At 40.2% G+C, this 26,254-nt stretch overlaps 1 protein-coding gene across 1 annotated transcript in view; it reads right to left on the bottom strand.

Moving 5' to 3' along the window:
• Window positions 1–26,254, bottom strand: part of C6 (complement C6) — a 76,818-nt gene that overhangs the window by 20,527 nt on the left and 30,037 nt on the right. The window contains exons 6-13 of the mRNA XM_052742809.1: window positions 26,079–26,217; window positions 20,305–20,505; window positions 16,114–16,354; window positions 12,795–12,917; window positions 4,737–4,903; window positions 2,862–3,087; window positions 1,044–1,215; window positions 657–768 (exon numbers count right to left, since the gene is read on the bottom strand). Of these exons, the coding sequence (XP_052598769.1) occupies window positions 657–768; window positions 1,044–1,215; window positions 2,862–3,087; window positions 4,737–4,903; window positions 12,795–12,917; window positions 16,114–16,354; window positions 20,305–20,505; window positions 26,079–26,217 (1,381 nt within the window). The remainder of the gene's footprint in view (window positions 1–656; window positions 769–1,043; window positions 1,216–2,861; window positions 3,088–4,736; window positions 4,904–12,794; window positions 12,918–16,113; window positions 16,355–20,304; window positions 20,506–26,078; window positions 26,218–26,254) is intronic.

Consider the following 26,254-nt stretch of genomic DNA (forward strand, 5'->3'; position numbering starts at 1 on the left):
GAGGCACAGGCAGGTGGATCTACATGAGTTCGAGGCCAACCTGTTCTACAGAGTGAGTTTGAGGACAGCCAGGACAACACAGAGAACCCCTGACTTGGAACTCTATCCCCCCCCCATATAGATACCCCATATATATATATATATATATATATATATATATATATATATATATGACTTGTATTGATTGCTCAAGGATTCTACAGATTTCTAACCTAAAAAGACAATACAGACTCAACACCTCAAATGCTTATATCCAAGTCTCCTTTATATCTCAGAGAATCTGCCTTAGATGATGGGTGTTAGTTCACTCAGACTCAGAAATAAACAGCCAGGTCTCAGTTGCAGACTGTTACAGCCATTCAAACCTACCCTGTGCTGAAGCTCCATTCTCTACAAACACAGTCTACTGCCTTCTTATGATCTGAGTGGAACAAAGGAGAATGTCACCTGGCTCTTCCTTGACTAACATGCAGGCATGAAGATACCTCTGGGAATTTACGATAAAAGTGTGTCCCAGAATTTCTGGATATTCCTTTGTACTTTTGAGACAACATATTCTTAAAGCAGGAAAATAATAATTCCAATGAAGAGAAAACCCTTACGTTTCAAGTTCCGTTTTTGAACTTTAAGTCAAAAGTTACGGTTAGGATACTTACCCAGATAAATCCATTTTCTGGCAGAGCTGGCTGAGGACACCCTGAATCTGTTTCTTTCTCGGCAAGGTCTACCTCTTTTATTTCTTCATTGTCATTGATACATGGTTGTCCACTAAAGGGAAAAATAGATAAGTGTGCCTGCACACATATATATGTGCATATATTAAAGCAATATGCCCACTCTGTCTGCATATTTATAATATACAGATACTGATTAAATAGAGAGAACCCACTGCTTAGTGAACTAAGCGTAGGGGCAGATTTGGTGCTTTAATAGTACATTGTGTAGGCACATCTAAAATTCTAAGTGTTTTTTTTTTTTTTTTTAATTATTAACAGTAGTCAGTGCTAACCAGCGATCCTTGGTTCCCTCGCACCCAACCTTACACATTTTCCATTATTGAGAATGTACAGTCTTCCTCTTGCCGCTGCTCGCCCTCACAGTGCTGCCCTCCTTGCTGGGGAGCAGGGTTATTACACTCCCGAGTTCTCGATCTCCTATACGCCGCATTGCACGTGCTCCAGGAAGACCAGCAGCTCCAGTTTCCATCAACTGCGTCTGGAACAGAGGAAAACCCATTGCCATCCTGCTGCAAAAAAATCTGGGCTTTGAAACTAGGACAGCCTGGTTTCTTCACATTTGCTTTGCAACATGCTTTGTGGGATGTTACAGTGAGGACTGAAAGAAGTTACTTACGGAAGGGGTCTGATACATTGATTACTTTTCCTGTTCTCAAACGCATGAATAAAATAGCAACAGCTATGAATCACTTGAATCATCAATAAACATATCAGTAATATATTATACATACATGTTTGAAAAACACATGTATATGCATATATACACATATATGTATGAATACTAAAATTTTCTGAACAAGATTATGGTGGTTTGAATAAGAATGGCCTCCACAGGCTCATATATTGGAATGCTTGGTCATCAGGGAGTGACACTACCTGAGAGGGACTAGGAGTGTGGCCTTGTCAGAGTAGGTGTGGCCTTATTGAAGGAAGTGTGTCACTGGGGGATGGGCTTTGAGGATTCTAAAGCCCAGGCCAGGCCCACTGTTTTTTCCTGCTGCCTTCAGATTCAGATATAGAATTCCCAGCTAACGTGTCTGCCTGCACGCCACCATGCTCCCTGCCATGTTGTTAATGGACTGAACATCAGAAACTGTAAGCAAGCCCCAATTACATGCTTCCTTTCTAAGAGTTGCAATGCTATCATGATGTATCTTCACAGCTAGAGAACACTGAATAAGACAGAAATGAATATCAAATTACACTTTTATAGGTATTAGAACGTATTCTCACTCTTAGGCTTCTCCCCTCCTCTAAAGAAAATGAGTTAATATATTTAGCCATGTATGAAAACTTTACCTGTGGCATAATTTAGCCCTTTATGAACATCCTGTTTATACATTGTAATACACATAATAATATAATTCTCCAGTAACAGTATGTGGTGGTTTGAATAATAAATATGCCCCATAGTTTCAGACATTTGAATATTTGACCCCAAGTTGCTATCCCTGTTTTGGGGGGGGGGTTAGGAGGGGTGGCCTTGCTGGAGGAAGTGTGTTGCTGGGGTTGGACTTCAAAGTTTCAAAAGCTGTGTGCTGTTTCTGGTGTTCTCTCTCTGCTTCCTGTTTGCGGTTCTAGATGTAAGGTCTCAGCTGCTCTTCTAGACACCTGCCACCTGATTTTGCCACTGCTCCACAACATTCCAACCATCCGGGGCTGTCAGCCCCCCAAAAACCCTTTCTTCTATCAATTGTTTTGTTCATGGTGTTTGGTCACAACAGTCAAAGAGAAACAAAGACACAATGTCGTGTACTAACTTTATGATGTCTAATATTATAGGCAGTATATTATAAACCCTTTATATGTGTCTTAAAAATGTTTAAACACACACATGTGCATGCACACACGCATACATTTCAACCCACAAGTAATAATAGAATTATCCTTATCTTATGGATGAGGATATTGTAACTTTGGATAGGTTAAATAAATTTTCCAGTGTCATGCTGCTCATAGGTTACCACAGAGCTGGGGATTCTTTGCCTTTGGAATCTAATTTTTGGAGGCTTGTTTGTAAGGTAGAGGTTGCTAAGTGAGTTTTACTTTGCTTAAATTTGTCAAGCTATAATATATTTCTGAGTGGGCAAGGCACTGACCTCACAATCAATCCCTGGCACTTACCAGACTTGTAATCCGGAGATCGCCTCTCACAGTTCTCTCCGTAGGTGCCACTCTGGCACACACACAAACACTCCGTGCCTGAGAGCCTGGGACGGCCATTATTGGGACACGGAGCACACTGGCAAGGGTCAAACTTGGCTGCATAGTCTTGAAACGCTTTCCTGAGGTTGTTCCGTTTTGTCACCGCACACGGGATGTTTCTGACCAAGTCGGTGATCGGGGCGAGCTAAGGACAGGTGACAGAGAGCTCTAGTCACTTCCACATGGGCATTGTTTTACCACCGCGATCTAGTTCTCATCGAATCAGTGCTTTCCAGAAAACCTCACACTTCTGAGGGATTTTTAGAGAATCTAGTACAGATTTCTGGCTATTGAGCCAGAAGAAGAAAGCCCAGTGCCTGGGGGCAGGTGCAAACTGTGTAGAATTAAGCATCGCTGCATGTCCATAGAGGAGGAAGCCACGTGTTGCTTACTTGGGCTTGTATCATGTTATTTATTAAGCATCAAATACAAGTAGCTAAAGTGCTGAGGTAGGTCACCAAGAATTACTAATGCTCATTAGTGCTCTGTCGTTACCTCATTAACTGATTCAGGCAGGGAGATCTGGAGAGGATGAGGAGAGGTTTCATTGCTTTCTGTCTGTGGATGTGCCTTGGATGTTGTTGGAGTCTGCTGTGGGATGGTCTGTATGTCAAATTTCTCTGATTGGTCAATAAATAAAACACTGACTGGCCAATGGCCAGGCAGGAAGTATAGGCGGGACTAACAGAGAGGAGAATTGAGGAAACAGGAAGGGAAGAGGACACTGCCAGCCGCCGCCATGACAAGCAGCATGTGAAGATGCCGGTAAGCCCCAAGCCACGTGGCAAGGTATAGATTTATAGAAATGGATTAATTTAAGATGTAAGAACTAGATAGCTAGAAGCCTGAGCCATTAGGCCAAACAGTTTAAATAATATAAGCATCTGTGTGTTTATTTGGTTGGGTCTGAGTGACTGTGGGACTGGCCGGTGACAGAGATTTGTCCTGACTGTGGGCCAGGCAGGAAAACTCTAGCTACAGGAGTCAGTTGAGGAAATGCACCACGGGAGGAAATGGAGAGGTGAACTTGCCATTCATGTGAATGGGAGGATTGTAGAAACAGATAACACAGGTAACAGGAGGAAAAGGAGAAGTGTGCTTACTCTATGCTGAAAGAAGCAACCATGTAGTGTAGTGCTGATATTGTTCCTACCATCATCTGTGGAACTCATGTGTTTTTCTGCTTTATGTTTTCCTGTGTTTGTAACAATTCAACTGTTCTTTCTCTATTTAAATGAATAAGCATAATAGCTTTGGGAAGCCTTTTAAAATGTGCTTATGCCATAGGCAAATCTGACTCTACATGACATAATACTATACAAAGTACCCAATGAACAGCAAAACTCACCTTTTTGTCTAATTACAACAAATACAAAACTGGAAAATCAAATCGATGGCTATGGAAACTGGAAATCAAATGGATCTAAAATTTTCTTGATGTGTTCAAAAAGTGGAGTCGCATGAAAATCACAAAAATGAATATTACTGTTCCATGGGGAGATGAAGAATGCTACTCCCAGGCATGTGTGAGCAATGTTATTCACTAAATTCCACTTCTCAGCCTTTCATGCATGCCAATAATTCTAAATATGGTACTAGAATGCTCACTTAAAATTTAAAAGCAATAGATGTGCAATTTAACATTTTTTAAAAAGATACGTCATGCCTGTATATTAAAAACAGGCATTTTGTTTATCATCTGAAAAGGAAATGGAAAGAGAATTGTGTGGTTTGCAGTCTGGGCTGGTGACAAACTGCTGTACCCCTGTAACCCCTAACATTCTCTGGTCTCACCTCAAAATCAATCACAACGGGGTTTTCCTTCACTGATTCTAACCACTCAGAAAAGACTTTCTCCTCTGGACCAGAGGTCCCCTTCTCCCATGCCAAGGCTGCTGCTTGCTGACTCCTCCCACCCTGGACCAGGGATATGGATTTCTCTGCTCCCTGCAACAAGGAACCTGCAAGATATTGAAGAAAACGATCCATTTAATTTTATTGAAAACTCATACTTTAAAGACAAGTCAATCTTCGCAGGACAGCCATGTAGAGAGCACGGCTAGGTAGTACCAATGGGTAAACTCAGAGAAAAGAGGGAAGGAACATTCCTTATCCCTATAGGGGAATTAATAATCCAGATTACAGTAACGGTGCCAAGGTGCCATTTAGTCAGCACAGGGCACACACCAGGCTCGTTACACACATTATCTTACATAATTCTCTCGACAGTCCTAAGTAGATACAGTCCTAAGTAGGTATTAGTGTCACTGCAGATACTAAGGCTGAAAGTCATTTGTTCTGAAGCACGCAGTTAGCAACAGGCAGCCGTGAGACGGAAATGCATCTTAGTCTCTCTGACTGCTTTGCTCTTGACTATTTGAAGCCAACTTCCCAGCTTTGGATTAATAGTCTCCTAAGTTTGGGGTCCATGGGATGACACAAACCACGTTCTTGCTGACTGCTATGCTAGAAACGGTCAATAGCAGGCCAACCCCCCCCCTCCCAAACAGTGATAGGTTGTTTTTAAACTTACAACTTCAAACATGAGTAGGAGGTGAGAAGAGGGAACCAAAACTGAGTGGCATGACAGCCAGTGATGTGGGTGAGAGTCAGCCCCATCACTCTGGTACCTACTCTAGACTTTCAGTAAGGGTAGCCATGTCATTACTGTTCAGAAATTCTCAAGTGAGATGGTGTGGAATAGAAGATGTACTCTCACATGAAGAAAGAAGTGTCATCATTTTCAAAGGGAAGACATAAAAAATGTTTAGACGTTCTTATATTAATTTTGGTAGAACAGCAGGTTTGAGGGGATGATAAATTAGTACGTGACCTTATATTGATGTTGTTGTATTGATTGACAGGACAGTGATGTGTCGTGTAGCTAATTTTCAGATTGGTACCATATATTTCACAAACAGATTGATCTCAGTAAAAGTTATATATGCTGGGCGTGGGGTCTTAAGGGGTAAAAAATGTTAGTAGAATACTATTAGCTGGTTTTAACAGAATTCAGTTTCCCCACACCCAGGATCCTCTGCTTGCTAGGCAAACATTCTACCATGAAGTTATATCCCTAGCAGCCTTTTGTTGTATGTCGAATGGTCAACTACAGAGTCAAACTAGCTGGTACAAACTCAGTGTTTAATATAGGACAGATTTTGTTCTTCTCACATAATGAGGATTCTCAAGATACACACTTAAAGTAAACACTATGATTATTTCCATTTTGTGTGTGAGAAATCCTAGACAAGGGAAGATTAAGCTCTTGATAGTGGTCACATAGTGAATCAACACTGGAGACAAAGTTTGAATTCAGGCAGTGGGCCCTGCAAGGGTGATAGTATCTCAACGTGTTAAAAATGTCACAACCAGAAAAACACCCTTTTGACTTCTCTGATTTGACTTTTTACCCTCCCCACCCTTCTGTTTTCCTGCAGAATGTACGGTCCAACATTAAGTCTGTGAATTTCTTGGTAATGCTTTTTCTTTGTTTATTTGGAGTTGAAGGAAGCACTGAACACCATGTCAGCTTACTGGATATGTCAGAGTCTCTTTATAGTTTTAAGAACTCAGAAAAAAAATCCTTTAACCTCATCACAGTTTTCAAGTCTAAAGACGGAACATGCTTTACCCCTATCACCTATAAACATCATACTGATTGTAAGTGGGATAGTGCGAGTCTTTACTAGGACTAAATCCAAATATTTTATCTGGGCGGTGCAAGTACTGTTTAATTTCTAGCAAAGCTGTTTTCAAAAGTTGGCTTTGTTTTACCAGGTTAGGCTTGAGTCAAATTGACACACTTGTTATTGGTTTGTGGATATTCATTCTTTGTCTCTCTGAGCTTTCATTCTTCATCTACAAACTGGCTGTCATAATGATACCTGTCTCACAGGGCTGCCATGGGGATTAAACATTAGCAAAGATCAGTTCTCACATACAATAAAACAGTGCCTGGGATACAGTAAGGACTTGACCAATGTTGATTCCCTCCTCCCCCAATCCCTTCCTCTCTTCTTTCCTCTTTCCTCCCTCAATTCTCTTTCTTTCTGCCTTTACTGAAGTCTTTACTGAAGACTCTATTAAGCATTTAGAGTGTAGAGAATATAGAGACTATGACAACATCCTAGATTTTCTTAAAAGTTAGTACAGAAAAATAAGAAGTAAACACAATGCAATATGATGAATGCTACGATATCGCGAACACAGTTTACAGTGTGAGCCAGTCAGAAAGAACCTGACCCTAACTACAGTGATGGAGGTGGGAGTTGGGAAAGCCATCCTAGACCACCTATCAAAAATTACAATTTCAGGATTTGGTGACGTCAAAGAAAAAAAACCACATTGTTAGCGTAGTAAACATTTAAGTTCAGAAATACTCATTCCCTTTGTTCAGTTTTTTTTTTTTTTTTTTTTTGGTTTTTTGAGACAGGGTTTTTCTGTGTAGTTTTGCACCTTTCCTGGAACTTACTCTGTAGCCTAGGCTGGCCTTGAACTCACAGAGATCTGCCTGCCGAGTGCTGGGATTAAAGGTGTGCATTGTTCAGTGTTTTTACTCACTGCCTCTTTGGACCCCCTGTTTCCCCCTTTCAGTTCTTTACTTACTTGCTGGGTTAAACCCTTGATATTAATTATTTTGCTTATGTTCCTAAACTCCATTTTCTCCATTCCTGTCCTGATTCAAGCCATCATGGACTTTGCATACAAACAGCGCTGGGTCAGAGAACAGAGGAAAAAGAGGCAAGCTTTGTCTTTTGAACTCGCAAGCCCACCTTTGTAAGTCTGGTGGGAGTCAAAGATTGGAAGGCCACAGTTTTCACTGTGTAGGACCAATCTCCTGAGAGAAAAAAGTAATTGTCCAGCTCTTACGTTTGAATTTAAATATCAAAACCCAAGCCTCCTGTGACTCAGAAGAGGAAATTTAAATACTAATTATAGGATGATAAAAATACGCAATGCCTTGGGCCATTTTCCTTTTTAAAAGGAGAAAAAGGTTTTGAGCAATAGGATGAATGAGAATTTAGATTTGATAAATTCCTCAGTGGAGAACAAGGGTTCTATTACTTGGAGGTGAGTTTAGGAGGGCTTGCTGGGATAAGGGAAATCTGACAGAAACAAATTTGTATCTAATTTGTCTCTAGTTCTAGTATGTGAATGGATATTTTTATCTAACATGGCACACAAATTAGTGCTGATTAAAAAAACCCATAAATAATTCTCTGTTATGTGCATAACATAGTCAAGACTTTCTTAAACCTAGAGGAAGGCGAGGGAGTCTTGAGTGAGAATCTGCATGGACATAGACTGTCCTGATGTTCCTTGGGATGAGGACTGTTCCGAGGCTCTTCACAGGCCTAGGAAAGATCATCAACACGAGACTGGGTACCTATGCATGGCAACAGGGACCAGAGCAGGGAGATGGCATGCGAGAAGAAACCAGGATATGGGAGGACAACATAATAACAAAGATCCAATTTGTTCTCTGGTGCTAAGTGCCCTGATGTTCCCTCAACAAATGTGCATGTGCACAGATAAGTACAAACTGAGATTAGCCCTGGGGGTTAACAAAGGAGATGAGTCATGGTCCTAGATCTGACTGAAAATTAAAAAATAAAAGCCAGAATAATAGATTTATGTTACACTGGTAATTTTATATTTTTCTACTATTTAGAAGGAATGGGAATTTGAGGGATATGCTAGTTCTGTTTAGGAAATAGAAAACCTTATCTGTGAATGTGTGAATTTTCCTACTTTTTCTTCAATTGAAAAAAAAATGGTTGACTGTTCTCTGCATAATAAATTTTAGTCATTTCACACGCCCCCATCCCTCTCTTTCATGCCCTTCTCTGCACCATGGATTCTCTTCTTCTCAATGCATTTATCTCCTACTTTCACATCTTCTTTTTGTGCATGGAACACTAAGTTCATTAGAGTCAGTTTCTGAGCATTGGTGGGAAGTTGTTCAGTAGAACCAATTGAGGAAAATAATTCCCAGGCTTGCCCACAGGCCAGCCTTGTGAGAGACTCGGTTGAGGTTCTCTCTTCTAAAATGACTCTAGCTTGTGTCAAGTTGACATAAAACTATCCAGCACAGTATCCAGTTTTTAAGGTTATATTATGAAATTACTTGTCTGCTTTCCATACTATTTTTTCTCTTTCATTTTTTTGGGGGGGTGGACTGTGGTATAAATGTAGTTGCCAGTTTATTATTCTCATTTTGTTTATGCTTAACACACATATATACACCACTGATATAGTCAAATACAATATTTAAAATTGTCTATTAATTATTATAATAAAAATATTTGTATTTGTTTCTCATCTGTATTCCTCATGAGATTGTAAATTTCAGATGTGGGAGTTTCTGTGATTGTACTCCTGTATGTTTGGAGCAGAATAAATAGCAATCAATAAGTCAGGCAAAGTAGGAGAAGAAAAATTTCATAAAAAGTAGTTTCTTATAGTTCCAAGACATATGAGAAAATGTGAGTTGTTTAGATGATTGGAAAACTTCAGCTTTGCAGAGAAAGAGGCAAGGTCTTAGCCTCAAGTCCAGATGAGATCGTGACACCCTTGCCTCCGGTTTAAAAATGCTTTCAGGCCTGTTTTGTTCCCTTTTTGGGTTAAGACCTCTACGGCCTCTTAAGGGTACGTTTCTGTTCAGTCAGTTCAGTTTGATTTATTTCAGAGCTATGACTGTTGAGAAGGGGGGCACAGGCTTCATTGCTGTGACAGCCTCTTGGGAAAATAGCCTGAAAAATTGATCTGACAGTCCTTATGCCTTTCTGGAAAAGAAACAGCGGCCATTTGCTTTCTCCCCCAGCTGTTCAGAGAGCAAACGCCCTTTGCATCTCCAACCCTAAGCAAGGTCGATAGAAAAAGAAGTTTGGCTTTCTCTGTGTTTTCTCTCCTCTAGGTTCTTCCTCATACAACAATATGGCTCACTGTCGAAGGTCACTGGTGTCTCTGTTATCTTGGACAACACTTATTAGAATGTAGGATTCTGACTAACTCTCAGACTTTTGTGAAACAAAAAAAACTAATAGGTAAGAGTCTTTAAAAATGCAGTAGCCACAAAGCCTGCCTAAGTCCTACAACAACGACAACAAAACTTTACAGTTTATATCCAACCAAGCCCCCTCTAAATAGTTATCCCTGTATCCACAGAGAAACTTGGCTCTCATCCCTCACCAAAGAAGCCTCCTTTTGCAACAGCAGGGGCTGTTATGTAGATCTACAATTGGCCAAAAAGAAGAGACTAAGTGGTCACGGGGTGCCCAGTGCCAACTAGGACATCTAATGTAATCCTACACTAGGGCTGAGGGAATATTGGGGAAGAGGGGCCAGAAAGATTGTCAAATCCAGAGAACCAGAATTCTTGCTGCTATAAAACTCCTCCTAGACATCTCAGGGAAGTTGAACCCATAAAAATCTCAGTATGGTTGATGAAACAAGACCTTATAATGACAACACTTGTCAACATGCCAGGTGGATGGGGAGATTTCACCAGGCTCCACCTCTAGATGAAGAACTACAGGCAATCAGTGACTGCTGAGAGGGGAGATTATTTTCTTTAGGGATTAATGTCCGCCTATGTTATACAATCTCAAATAGTTAGCACTAAAGACATGTCTATATCAGCAACACTGTATGGACTCAGTAGGTTTTATGTACACACACACACACACACACACACACACACACACACACACACGCACATAAATAAACATATATGTGTATAAATATGTAATAATAATTATAGAAGAAGAGAGTGTGGAGGAGGGACATGAGAGGATTTGGAGGGGTTACAGGAAGGGGCAGAAATATTGTAAATAAAATAGTCATGTATGAGATTCTAAAAAAAAACCCAAAACAAAATAAAACTTTTTAGTTTAACTATACGAACAAGTGATTTAATTTGTTTTATTATGTCATGAATGTAATTTAGATATCCCAACATGGAATCAGATCAAACCATCTCACCTTGGTAATGAGAGACAATCAAGATCCAACCATTGATGATAAATCAATAATGACTTCAGAAAAAATTATTCAGACATAAGAGTACAAATTGCCAGAATCGAAATAAGTATACACTGTGCATGGTAGCACTAGTCTGTAATCCTCCCACTTAGGAAGTTGAATCAGGAGGATAATGAGTTAGGAGACAGTCCAGGCTTCATGGTGAGACCCTTTCTCAAAGCCAAAATAAGAACAGAGGCTTCTGTATCAGTCTTTCCAAAAATAACTAAAGCCAAGATGTTTTGGAAAAATGGTTTTCACACATGGTTACCTGACACTAACTGAATGCCTTCTAATCTTGGCTGCTCCTTGTATTGTGTTTATGATATTTGTTTCAGACATAGAGGTGTTTAAAAAGTGTTCACACTAAGGTATAAGTGCTTGTGTGTGCTCCCACATGCACAATTACGCTGGAGAATTGCCTTAATGGTCAGGAGCTTTGGGGACAATCAGCCAGTTTGCATAGTGTCAGGATGCCGTCCGTTGTACATTATGGATCTTATAAATATGAGTTAATGGGAGTCAGTGAGGGACAAGGTCACAAGGGGCACTTTCATATTCTGCGTTCTAAAGATGCTTCGGTAAGATGGAATATTATGAAAAGGAATCAGCACACACTTGTTTTTAATACCACATTGTTAACGATTGGTGTGTTCTGAGTTCAGCTCCCCATCCTACTTTTCAGCCCAGATACCGCTGCTGGAACCCATGCCTGAATCAGGCAAACTCTAATTAAACTCAGTGTTCCAAGAAGTGCCTGAGTCCAGACATTCAGAGCATAAGGGAGTAGTGCAAGGAATGAGAACAGCAGACATCCACTACAAGTCTCAGAAATGTGGATGACCATCTGACCAGAGGGATGGGACTGAACTCTGGTATGATCAGCAGCTTTTTAGTTGCCATAACCATTTCCTTCATCCTTATAAATTTTGCGGGTCAGAGACATAAGACGGTTTCTACAAACACACTTGTCTTTTGCCTCCTTAGATCTCAGGTCTGAATAAAGGAAAACTTCAAGATTCAATTCCTGCTTCTGCACATGTGCCTTTTTTTTTTTTTTTTTTGGTTTTTCGAGACAGGGTTTCTCTGTGTAGCTTTGCGCCTTTCCTGGGACTCACTTGGTAGCCCAGGCTGGCCTCGAACTCACAGAGATCCGCCTGGCTCTGCCTCCCGAGTGCTGGGATTAAAGGCGTGCGCCACCACCGCCCGGCCTTTTTTTTTTTTTTTTTTTTTTTTTTTTTTTGCACATGTGCCTTTTGGTGACAGGTGGCATGGATTCCAGCATTCTGATCGCAAGTCTGTGTTTTTAATGGTTGGCTACCTACATATCCTTGCTTTCTAAGTTTCTTAGAGGGGATGTCTGGTGTATATTCATGTTTACTTTCCAATGCCTGATAAAGCGTCTGATAAGGAGTTCTACCTATGGGAAAATTCAGTATACTGTTCATTGAATTGAGCAGCCTAAAGATAAGGAAAAGAACACCTTAGTCATTTCTACTTTTTTGTTTTTCAGGACAGGATTTCTCTCTGTGTAGTCCTGCACACGCTGGAACTTGCTCTATAGACCAGGCTGGTCTTGAGCTCACAGAGATCCCTGCCTGCCTCTGCCTTCCAAGTGCTGGGACTAAAGGCCTGCGCCACCCCCACCCAGTTTCTACTTTTTAAGTAGTGCTAATGATATTTTATTTTCACCTTCCCTCACGGGCACGTAGTGTTTTGAGGCAGACAGATAATATCAACGAAGACACAGCAGTCATGTGCGATATGGTAAATGATGCGCAGCCTCGGGACACATGGGACAAACTGCCGCCGAGAGAGCGCTGTTACCTTCGTATTTTTCAGACAGCTTATTCGTGGTACACCGTTGTTCTCTCTTGGTGCTTGTAAAAAGGAAAAAGCGCTTCTTTGTTTCATACTGGACACAGGTCCGGATTTCTTCCTCTGTTAGACCTAGAAAATGAAATACAAGCAAAAGCCCCTGAGAACGCACCCTTGAGAACTCAAGGAAGACGGCCACGTGGCTCTGGCCACTGTCATGAGGCTGGATACTGTCGTCACCTTCTAACCTGCTCAGCTCTAATGGACAGTTCTGCCTGGAGATTCAGCCTCACACAGGTCCTGAGGAAATCCCAAATGGGAGAGGTTCTGTGAGTTCCCATCATCTTCACCCTTGATACTGGTCCCGGGAAGCACCTGTGAGGCCACTGAAGCCCATCCCCCAGGGCTGTTGTCTCTCCCAGCCTGCCCTTGTTGCCACAGTACCCAAGGGACCCTACGGAGTATCTTTTCTGCTGTGCACCGCTTCTGGGTAGCCCTGCTCGTTAAGTCTGCGTCTCACTGTGGGACCCACATTTTGGACTCGGAGCTGTCTTGGTGAGGTGTGAGTCACTTCATTTGTGCACGGTCTCAAGAATGAATCTGTGCCACCCATCCTTCACTCAGTGTTCATTTTCATATTTATTTGGGCTTCCTTCCCATGACCTGGTTACTCATTCCATCCCTCCTCCTTCCTCCTCAAGCTTTTTTATTATAATAGAAATTCTAAAGTCTTGGCTGATGAATTCTTCAGACTCTTTTTTGTTGGCTGTTTTGTCTCCTTATCTGAATTCAAATCTATATTTGGTGCCATTTTTCTGCTGTCTCAAAGAAGACAGTACTACATAATTTCTGTCTCTTCAGGTTGGGAGTTAGAATTAACATCTTCCCAGATTCCCAGTACTGCTTTCATTGGGTGGCTCTCTACTGTCCTATATATCATGTAAAAACCCTGATGTTTGGAGGCTGAAACCATTCCATTAGAAGACCTTTACCAATCCCTGTCCTTTGCCAATGTCTTACCATCAGTTGTTAAAGCTTTTGACACTCGAATATCCAAATGACTTCCATCACAATGCCTGTAATCATGCTCACTGACCTGAGAGTCTCTCTGTGAGGCTAGGATGGCACAGAGAGATGGATCTAGCATACCTGAGAGTGGAGGTGGTACTACTTGTCTGGGATAATGTGAAGGGAATTGATGGCTTCCCATTTTCTTCCCAGCATTCCAAGACATCTGACTGTGTACAGGAGATAGGCGGTAACACCAGCTCTTAACCACTTTAGAGCAAAGGCTTTATCAAATTCTGGCACTTATGGTTACAGATTACAGTGCACAGAGACAAGTATTGTGAGAGCTTGTGGCAGCGTACATCAGATCGGGTCTGATGTCAAAGTGAAGGCATGAAGGCACAAATTTTCCAGAGGGGATGGAAGTAGATGTGAATTAGGTCAGCCTTCAATTTTCTTTTACTTTTTATGTTTTAAGTCTGACACATTTGAAGGTACATGTTATGTGTTAGGAGTAGAAAAAAATAGTCTGAAGCCCTTGTGTTTGCCTTTTCAACTCTAACACAGAAGATGCTATTTCATTCAGTCTTGAGGAATAAATATGTGTATCTGGTAACATTGTTTTTATAAGTCAAAATATGAAGCAATGGTAGCACTTTTGTGAATCTACAGTTTACCGTTCTTTTTTCTTGTCCCTTCATTTGATTTTTAAAGGTTATAAATTAGAATTAAATGTTATGTGACTAATTATAAGACAATGATTTACCTGAAGGCAAAGTTAATTTCATATACTTGAGGACCATGCATGCTCCCTTAAAGAAATGAAGGATGACTGTTTCATGGTGTTGACAAGTCAGTGATTAAAGAATCAGTGACTTTCTGCACATGATCTTTGGTCCCTAAGAGCGGTACACTGCATGGCCTCTGCACATATTAACTGGGGGAGTCTCCCTGGTGCTGTGGTACCTGATCTGTCACACCTGACTGTCTCTATGCTGTGGCAAAGGAATGAGTGTTTCTGTAGCCTTTCGGTCTCTTCTGAATGAGCAGGCCAGCAGCACCAGTCAAAACACTATGCTCAAAGATTTGTCTTATTAACATACAGTAAAGGCTTAGAAATAATTTAAAAAACATTATGCTGAGAAATACTGAGGTGATTATTTTTTCTCCTCAAATTCAGAGCAGAAGATGACTTCCTCACAAAGGGACTTTAAAATTACCCTCTTGTTTAGAATATCTCCATTATTTACAGTTTACACTGTGTTTGCGAAATTCTTTCACCTTGTGTGCTGAAGTAACATCAACTTTTATTCAAGTTTTTAGCATACTGATGGGGCACCGAACAACAGAGGAAAGAGAGTGTAAAGGGGTGCAAACAAAACACAGTTCGGTTTAATTGTATTCTCGAGGGAGAAGTACCATGGAGCACCCAAGCTATTTTCAAAAAGGAATGACAAGAGGCATAATTGCTGTTAAATAAAGTTTAACAATACCTTAAATCTCAGTCTAGCTTTAATCTTAGTCCTAGATAAAGAAGGTGAGAAAAAGAGAAGGTTCATTCAGAGAGGGACATGCAGGGAAGCCGACCCCATGGAGAATTCCATTCTAGTAGGATTTGTTCTGGCCCAGTCCACTTCATTTTCCTCATAATTAAGATTGGACGGCAGTGTTACTGTAGCTCAAAAGTTTTCTGAACATAAAAATATCCATAGCATAAGAATATTGAACACAGTGGTCTTCGATATATGGGTTATAGCCATGTGCATATGTATGCTGTAAATACTATGTATATATGTACATATATATATATAATGTCTGTGTGTATATCTAGTGTATATGAATATGTGTGAGGGTTTATTTTAAGCTTCCTCTCTCATCTCAGCCTTTTTTTCACTGTGCCTTTGTCTTACACCATCAGTCATCACCTAAAATCATTAAAAGAGAATAATTGCTATTGAATTTGCTGTAAATTGTTGTGATATGTTATTTGTTATCAAATGTTATAAGTAAATTATGTGAAAGTTTGAAGATCTTTTTTCCTGTTCCTGAGGTATTGACAAGCATCTCCCTTAAATGATCATGTCTGACATTGGGGCACAGAGGCTAAACATACTTTTTTCTTCTTCTTCTTTTGGTCCTTATTTACTATTTTTATTTTATTTTGTTTATTTCAGTGTGTTTGCTTTTGATTATTCTTCATCTCAATTTTGCCAACAACACAAAAGATCTAAATAAAATTAAAGCAGAGTCATTAGAGGGAAGGAGTAGAAGAGATGTGTCCCATGTTATTGTCAAACCAAACAAAGAAAAGCCCACATACCTGAGTTCTTAAGCTCCTGGCTGCTAAATTGGTAGAGAAGGTCATACTTGCCCCCAAGGGAGCCTGAAGTGAAGTAGTGGGTCCCGAAGTCATCAAATATCCGACTGTACAAAGCTGAGTTGTATTCTAAAGGCAGATGGTGAAGGGCTTTCTGAAAGACATCTGAAAGCTGCAGGTCTGTCGTTTTCATTGTGAAATTTAAGACTTTGATTGCTTTATGGATCCTGACAAAGCTAGAATCCTAAGAAAAAAAGGGGCAAAAAGCATAAGAAAAAAAAAGTCAAACTAAGGAAATGAAGACAGAGATAATGAAAATGTGAGGCATCCATTCTTGAAATGTCATTTTCTCATTAGCCCCATTCCTCCCACAGCATGAAAATAATTCAGCTCTACTGCAGGTTTTCACACACAAGCTGTAATCTCAGTGCCTCACTCCAGCATCTCTTCCTGCAATGTTCAAAGTGTTAAACAGATGAGACTATCTCAATAATGTACACCACGTAGCTTTGCATGCCTTCCCTACCAAGGAAGAGATCAGTGATCAGCAACGTCAGTCTTTATGACTGTCTGTGCACAGCTGTACCACCAGTGAGTTTTTATTGAATGCCCTAATGCAAATAGTTGAAAATTAAAAAAAAAGATGACAAAAAGATCCAGCTATAAGTGTTGTAGGTGATATTCACTAACCACAAAGAAGCATTAAATTCTGTAGACTTCAGCTGTCTTCTGCCAGATGAAGAAAATATGTACCAGATGACATTTCACACTCTCAATGCCAAAGAACAGTGCATTTTCTGTCACTAAGTAATGACATTAAACTAATTCTTTATAGTCCATCTCTGCCACCCATATGCAAAAGTGTGAAGGCTTTCTTTTTAATTGCTGTGTTTTTGCAAACACATCTGCTTGTTTCTTCATTTCTTATTATGTAGGTTAATTTGAGGTTAAACAGTTGATACTGTGTTATGGTCTCATGCCTTTACATTCTCCCACATAACTCCTGGCATTTATGAGCATATTCAGGTACACTGTGTTTACAAATTATGTATTCTATCTGATCTCTCAATTCTAACAGATTGTGTTATGTAAGTGATGGTAACAGAATAGCTACCATGTTTTAGCTAAAAAGATTTTATTGTAACTGTTAATTATAAACCAGTCATTTTCCTGCATGCTATAATTATGACATCAAAAACCGCTAATGCAAATACCAAAAACACTGCAAGGATAAAAAGGAGCTATCATTTACTCTTTCTCCCCACTCTCTTCCCTTCATATGTTCTTGTCTTCAGTTTAATTTTTGTTCTGTTATGTCAGAGGCACTCACTGTAGAAGTGAACAAGGCAGAGGAAGACTTTTTCGTTGTGGATTTTATGTTTTAGGGTGTGCCCACCAACTCTACTTATGAACTTTTACACTTGAACTGTGTCAACCACCCCCCAAACTCGGAGCATCTCTGTGCTTTTGTGAAGAGCCAAGCATCTTTAACGAAAGCTTTTGGAGGTTCAATATTTACAGTTTTCTTTACAGAGGACATCCAGGGAAACATATGCTTGACTTTGACAGCTCAACATAGCAGAAGCGCAGGTATGATGCACAGCAACTGTATGAGGGCTGGAAATGTCTAGTCTAGACCAAGAAGGTACATTATACCAGAGTCTTAAGCAATGTAAACACATTTCATCCGTTTATGAGATCTTGCTGTGCTTGGATTATATTGTGTGATTTCAGTTGTGTAAAGTAAATGAGATATTCACCAAGCCTCACAGAACTGATTATGATTTGGCTCTGAAGCGATTCTCTGCCCAGTGAATAAGTTTAGTCAGATCTGGGATTGACAAAACAAAACCACAGCACACATTGGGTTCATTGGAAGGCTCTGGCTCAACTCACAGTACTTGCGGACTAAGAAAGGCCACAGTAGCATTTTCTCCTTAGATAGACTAGAATAAGGACATGCTCTGTTCAGATGGACTCTGTCTTCTATGTTCATCATGATATTGAGTTGAGCCATACGAGGGTGACAATTTTAAGGCAGACTGGTTGAAAAGCAGCAATTTCATGTACTTTAAGCTGTAAATAGACCCAAGGTTTTGACTTTGGGGAAGATATTAAGATAAAAAACTAGCTATTTACCACAGAAAAGGGTTTTTATGTGTGCTTTCTAGCATGTTTAAAACATTTATATCCAACTATGTGAAGTCTATCTTAAGGTCAGGCCACCACCTGAAGATCACCTGCATTTCTTCAGTTTGCCCACCTCCTTCCCTCTTTATGCTACACTTTGAGACAACTATGTGTAACTATGGATGCTCTGTTAGGGTGACATGAGGATTTGGTCAAAGACAAGATCCCTAGATAGTATGAATTAATAGATTAAAAGAAGGGACTATATATGTCTATAGAAAGCCTGAAGCGGATTGCATAAAAAAGACAGTTATTATATATGATTTATAAGAAACATATTCAGTTAGTTAAAGCAAGCCTGATGATCTGAGTCTGATCCCTGAGACTGGAGTGATAGGAAGAAAGAATAAACTCTAACAAGTTGTGCTCTGACCTCCACACATATACTGTGGAGGGTGTGCATTCACATGTGAGGACACATGCGCACATACATGTACACACACAATAAATGAATGCATAAGTTTTTAAAAGGAATTTTAAACGTGACAAGGAAATTACAGTCCATGAGATCTCAACATTATTTGTTGCCTAAACAACACCTGCATAATGACTACACCAATCAACATGCCCAAGTGTGAATGGGGTAAATTTCACAAGGCCCTACCCCCTAGATTAAGATCTATAGGCAATCAATGGCTGCTGACAGAATCAGTTTTTCCCAGGGACAAATCATCCAATAGGTTATAAAATCTCAAAGTATCAGCTCTAAATACATGTACATGTAAACAACACTAAATGGACTCAGTAGGCTAAAGACTTCTGTAACAGTAACAATTAAAGAAGAAAATGCCTTGAATTTGAGAGGGAGCAGAGTGGCAGGGCAAGAGTTAGAGGGGAAGGAAGGGTAGAAATGATATAAATACTCATATATGAAAGTCTCAAAATATTTTTAACAACTAAGAAAATACATTTAAATCACAAGCGGTCTAAAAAATAACCTCATCACTGGCAATTACATAATGAAATTAAATCTTTTACTTTGTATAATTTATTGATGCTTTAAAAAAAGCCCTCTCTGAGGCTAGAGAGACATCTCAGCAGTTAAGAAAACTGGCTGAAACACCAGGCAGAGCTCCAGGAGTCCAGTAGGAGAGAGAGGAGGGATTCTATGAGCAAGTGCATCGGGATCATGATGGGCAAACCTGCAGAGATGACCAAACCAAACTAGTGGGAACTCATGAAAGTTGCATCAACGGCTGTGGAGCCTGCATGGGACTGGACTAGGCCCTCTGCATGGTGAGACAATTGTGTAGCTTGATCTGCTTGGGGGACCCCCTGGTGGTAGGATCAGAATCCATCTTTGGTGAATGAGTGGGTTTTGTGGAGCCCACTACCTATGATGGGATACCTTATGCAGCCTCGAGGCAGGGGGAAGGGCTTGGACTTGCCTCTACTGGGTGTGCCTCCTCATGGGAGGACTTGCCTTCTTGTCAGGGGGAGTTGGGGGAGGTAGGTTGGGGGGGAGGCTGGGGGTGGGTGGGAGGAGGGAAGAGGGGGATCTTTGATTGGTGTGTAAAATGAATAAAAAAATTAGAGAGAGAGAGAGAGAGAGAGAGAGAGAGAGAGAGAGAGAGAGAGAGAGAACTGGCTGTTTTTCCAGAGGACCTGAATTTGGTTCCATCACCTACATCTGGTAGCTCACAGTTGTTTTGTAATTCTGGTTCAAGGTGTTCCCATATCCTTTTCTGGCCTCTGGGGGTATCCACACACATGTGGCATACACTCACTCATACATCCATACACATAAATAAAAAAAATTAAAAAAAATCCTTAAATTTTATTGAAAACAAAGCACATTGACCACAGCATGGGACAGAAAACTGAAAAAAAAAAAAAGAAACTCACGCAGATCAATTTGTAGAAGGGAAGCATGGTGACCCAGCATCCCTTTATGTTCTAAAATGAGAGTTATGAAAAGCGAGTCTATTTAAGTTCAGCTTCTTGTTGCTTGGATAGGCCTTAATTTTGAAGAAAGAATGAATGACGAGGAACTGTTTTCCTTACCGTTTTGTGGGAGGCTTGGATAGCTTCCTTGAAGGCTGAGTTTTGTTGGAATCTTCTACTTGTCTTTGAGGAAAACAAAATCGGCACACCAGAAGACTTTTTCTGTTCATCCAACAAGAAAGGAGCATCATTCTTCTTATTTTCAATATTGATTAAATCCTTGTAGAAATCTGTTTTCAAATCATCTTCTACAGTTTGTACCTGGCCAACAAAATACATATAAAATAACATCAGTTAGGGAGACAATCCAGTGTGGTAGCTTCAATACTAATGGGATTCCATAGATAAGCATAGATCTGGAGAGGCAATATTTTGAGCAGCTTGATTAAGGAAAGAACACAGAACCTGAGACTTGATGATAAGCTGCAAGAGCTATTTTATTTACATATATGTATATAGATGTGTGTGTACATATATACATATATGTACACACACATCTATATGCATATATATACACACATATATAATATTTTTATTGACTATTTGGGAATTTCACATCACAAACCCTGATCATATTCACTTCCCCATCCTCCCAGGTCTACTCCTTGTGACCTCCCCTATAAAGAAGGAGGAGGAGGAGGAGGAGGGGGAGGAGGAGGAGGAGGAGAAGGAGAAGAAGAAGAAGAAGAAGAAGAAGAAGAAGAAGAAGAAGAAGAAGAAGAAGAAGAAGAAGAAAACACAAAATGTGTCCAACTTGTGTTGTCCATATACTCACTGGAGCACGGTCAAACTCCTGGTGACCAGCCCCTTAAAGAAAACTGAGTCCTTCCCTGCCCACACTCCCTCTGGAAGCCATCAGTTGTAAAGAGCTACGCTGGAGTATCCTCATCATGATTTTAAGATTTCTCTTCTTGTCTAGCTGTTGTTTTGGGGATGGGGTAGGGGTTGTCACAGAAGATTTCTATGTCCCCTTTTCTCAACTATGAGTCTTGAGTTATCTATTCCACTGCAACAGTAGCTTCCTTCCTTGCTCTTTATAGTCAGTGGGAGCATGGACCATGGACTTCTACATGGTTTCTGGCAACAGCACAGACCACAGACATCCTTATGATCTTCGGCAGCAGCATGTGCCACAGACCTCTACCTTTTATAACTTTACATGTATGAGTATTTTGCTTGTGTGTGTGTCTATGCACCACTTGCAGGCCTAGTGACTGTGGAAACTGGTCACGAGCTATCATGCAGTGCTGGGAACCCAATTCAACTTCCCTGCAAGAACAGTAAGTGCTCTTAATCACTGAGCCCAAATCTCTTCAGTCCCCAAAGGGGCTATTTTTGCATGTTTTAATTATGCAGAGTAAAGTGTGTTTCTTTATGATATTGCCAATGATGAGGTTGATTTTTAAGACTGCTTGGGATTCTAGTGTGGTGTGGGATTTAATTTAAAGTATATTCAGAGATCTACTACTGAGACAAAAGAGGGTGGGAAGAGATGCTGTATGACCCTATCTGCACTCTATTTGCCCATGGCCAGTCAGGGGAACAGCAGTGGCAATGGAGCTTCAAGAGTTTGGCCCATCAGAATGACAGGCACTGATGGGTGAATCTTGGATGGGCAAAGACCCAAGGGCTTCAGCTCTAGAATGTCTCTTGATGCTACCGTGCCTTTCCATGCTTGCCACGGCCGTTTTTTCTCTGGTATCTGGCATGGTGTGAATGGGTGGGGGGAGATCCCCACTGCATTTAGTGTAGTGTGAGTATCTCATGGAAATAGGCCATTCTACTGGGTATTTTTACTTGTGGATTACTGTGAAGATGATTTCCTCTTAAGCTGTACTGTTTAGATGAAGTAATGATTTAATACAATAATAGTGTTGATTTAAATAGAATTTTGAGGATTAAGGTTTTTTTTTTAACAAAGGTAGTAAGGGATTATGATAGAGGTTAGCTTAGTGGAAAAATTAATTTAGGTAAAGGTAGGATATAGTGTTGCCCCCGCCCCTGATAAAGCAGGATCTGCAGAGAAAGAAAATAGAAACATGAAAATGCCACACAACTAGGACTTATGAGTTTTTTGAGAAGTTGTATAGACTGTAGTTAAGTTAATAATTAAGGAAAACAATTGAGTCCCAGGAGTTAGCTCAAGTTTTGTTTTGTTTTTTTTTTTTGATATTGGGAAATGTGTTTACAGGTTTCAGTGTGCACCATAGCTAAAACAAAGCTTTAAACAATTGACTTCATGTAACTAGAAAACAAAGAATTGCATGGTTAGGTAAAATAATTGGACAGGACTCGAAAACGTGAAAAGTGAAAAAAAGTAACCTGTTTTTCTGGCAGTTAGAAAAAAACTACTGACTCTGTATGGCTGAAAGGCTCCTGATCTGTGATAAATCTAAAAGATAAATGTTTAACTGTATGTGCATTCTTGGGGAGAATTTGTTTTTCACCTGTAATGTTTAATGGGAAGTAGCCTTGAATGCTTTGGCACAGGAGACTACTTCCTGAATGTAGCACTAGTAGCACAGATACTGAGAGTAACAAATTAATAATTGGGATCTCCTGAAACTGAGAATCTTCTGTAAGGCAAAGGACATGGTCAATAAGACAAAATGCTAGCCTACAGAATGGGAGAAGATCTTCACCAATCCCACATCTGACAGAGGGCTGATCTCCAAAATATATAAAGAACTCAAGAAACTAGACATCAAAATACCAAATAATCCAATTAACAAATGAAGTACAGCTCTAAACAGAATTCTCAACAGAAGAATCTCAAATGGCCAAAAGACATTTAAGGACTTGCTCAACATCCTTAGTCATTAGGGAAATGCAAATCAAAATGACACTGAGATACCATCTTACACCTGTCAGAATGGCTAAGATCAAAAACACTGATGACAGCTTATGTTGGAAAGGATGTGGAGTAAGGGGAACACTCCTCCACTGCTGGTGGGAGTGCAAACTTGTACAGCCACTTTGGAGAACAGTATGGCAGTTTCTCAGAAAATTGGGAATCAATCTACCTCAAGACCCAATGATACCACTCTTGGGCATACACCTAAAGAATGCTCAATCATACTACAAGGACACTTCTGCAACTATGATCATAGCAACATGATTCATAATAGCCAGAACCTGGAAACATCCTAGATGCCCCTCAGTCTAAGAATGGATAAAGAAAATGTGGTACATTTACACAATGGAGTATTACTCAGCAGTAAAAAACAATGACATCATGAAATTTGCAGGCAAATGGATGGAACTAGAAAAAAATCATCCTGAGTACGGTAACCCAGACACAGAAAGACAAACATGATATATAGTCACTTGTACATGAATATTAGATATAAAGCAAATGATAACCAGGCTACAACCCAAAGCCCCAGAGAAGCTAGATAAAAAGGAGGACCCTAAGAGGGATGCATGGATTGCCTTGGGAAGGGGAAATAGATGAGATCTCCTGGGTAAACTGGGGGTGGGATGGAGGTAGAGGGGAAAAGATAGAGGTGGGAACATGAGGGATCAAGATGGCTGATTTAGGGGAGGGACAGAGAGGGGGAACAACGAAAGATAGAGCTTGATAGAGGGGGCCATTATTGGGTTAGGGAGAAACCCGATGCCAGGGAAACTCCCAGAAATCCACAAGGATGACCCCAGCTAGGACTCCTAACAATAGTGAAGAGGGTACCTGGACTGGCCTTTTCCTATAATCAGATTAGTGACTACCTTAATTGTCATCATAGAACCTTCATCCAATAACTGATGGAAGCAGATGCAGAGATCCACAGCAAGCACCGGGCTGAGCTCCAGAAGTCAAGTTGAAGAGAGGGAGGAGGGAATATATAAGCAAAGGAGGTCATAATCATGACGGGAAAAATCCACAGAGACAGCTGACCCAGGTTGTGGGAGGTCACAGACTCTAGACCGACAGCTAGGGAGCCTGCATGGGACTGACCTAAGCTCTTTGTATGTGGGTTATACTTGTGTAGCTTGGTCTGTTTGTGGCCCCTAGCAGTGTGACCAAGATCTGTCCCTGGTGCATGAGCTGGGGTTTTGGAACCTGTTCCTTATAATGGGATGTCTCACTCAGCCTTGGTGCAGGGGGCAGGAGCTTGGTCCTGTCTCAACTTGTTATGCCATGCTTTCTTGACTCTCATGTGAGGCCTTATCCTTTCTGAGGAGTGGATGGGGGAGGGGTAGAAAGTAGGTTGGGGAAGGCTATGGGATGAGAGGAGAGAGGGGAAACTGTGGTTGGCATGTAAAATAAATTTAAAAAAATTTAATAAAAAAGAAAACCCTATATTTGAGAATAAGCTCATAGACTGCTTATTTGGGAGCTAGAAAACACCCTCAAGTAGAATATCACAGTCACATTTCCTTCTTCAAAGCCTATTCAATATTGTATATCCAAAGAATATTGTTGTTAGACTTCCAGAGTTATTAGAATGTGGCATTGGACCCCAAGTCACTTTCCAAACCCAGTAGTATATTGTATGGTTTTTAGATTGAGTGTATTAGATTGGAAAATGCCTGTATTTAGATGCATAAATATGTCATTTTTACTTTAACATATAACATTTATGTATGTATGGATGCATGCATTTATTCATTTATTCTGTGTTTATGTGTGTGAACAGCCTCATGCCACAGTGCACATTTAGACATCAGAGGATGACTTACAGAAGTGTGTTCTGTCCTTCCACAGTGTAAGTTCTGTGGATTGAACTTAGGTCTTTGGACTTGGCATCAAGCACCTTTACCCACGAGTGCCGTTGTTGGCAATAAAGAGGTCTTTTTAAAGAAGTGATGAAGTATTTCTTCCTGAGTACCTACTACTATAAAGAAGGTCTCACAAATCATTAGATTCTGAAATTCTCATTAGCAGTCAAAACTGCATACAAGAATATGACAACTAAAACCATGTATTTTGTATTTCCCTGGTCAAAAATCAAAAGAAAGGTATTAGTCACTGTCTTTATCACTGTTTGATTGCTGTGAAGAAACACCATGACCAAGGCAACTCTTATAAAAGAAAGCATTTAATTGGGGGATGGCTTACAATTTCAAAGGTTTACTCCATTATAATCAGGCAGGCATGGTGCTGAAGAAGTAGCTGAGAGCTACATCCTGATCTGCAAGACATTGAGCCGGGCCTGGGCTTTTGAAACCTCAAAGCCCACCCCCAGTGACACACTATCTTCAACAAGCCCACACCTCCTAATCTTTCTAATCCTTCCGAACAGTTCCATTTCCTGGTGGCCAAGCATTCAGGTATATGAGTTTATCATTCTTATTCAGACCACCACACTCACTTATTTTTTAGTTACTAGGCTACTACCCAACACTGCAGTGTGGTGCTCATTATTATATAGGAAAACAAGCAAATTAGTAAAATAGACAGGAAATGAGTCAATGTGTTTTGTACTCAGAATTATCATGCTTTTGTTTGCTTGTTTGTTTGTTTTTTTGGTAGAAACATGAGACTGTTTTACAATAGTCTCATGGTTATGTGAGGGAAAAACTATGACAAATGAATATTCTGAATAAATAATCCTGTTTTTTGGGTATGGGTATATTTTAAAATTATATGTTCATGGAGTAAAGATGCTTATTTGATGTTGTGCAAGTTAGTTACCTTTTTTTTTCTTTCTCCATTAAACCAATGAAAATAATCCTGATCTCAATGGGTTTTGGAAGGATTAAATAGAAACATATAATGTGTGATTAACATTGTTTGTTATCATTGCTTTCTGTCCCTTCATGCATCAAAATCTCCACTAGGAACTTAGGTTATAACCGCTATCAGTGTTGGAGTGGCCACCACAACACCATACCTCGAAGTTGACAGTTTCCAGATTGGCTGGAACACGGTATGGATTACTTGCTCGAATGCTTTTGACAGTTTTACATATTCCTCCAGTGAAAGAGTTATCAAGGACATCTCCTCTGGGCTCTCCTGCCAGAAAATGAAACCTGGAAACAAAGCAATTTTCAAAAATTCAATAGATGT

The sequence above is a fragment of the Peromyscus californicus genome, unplaced genomic scaffold (assembly GCF_007827085.1).
Source record: "Peromyscus californicus insignis strain IS unplaced genomic scaffold, ASM782708v3 Scaffold_18__1_contigs__length_77618521, whole genome shotgun sequence".
NCBI lineage: Eukaryota > Metazoa > Chordata > Mammalia > Rodentia > Cricetidae > Peromyscus > Peromyscus californicus.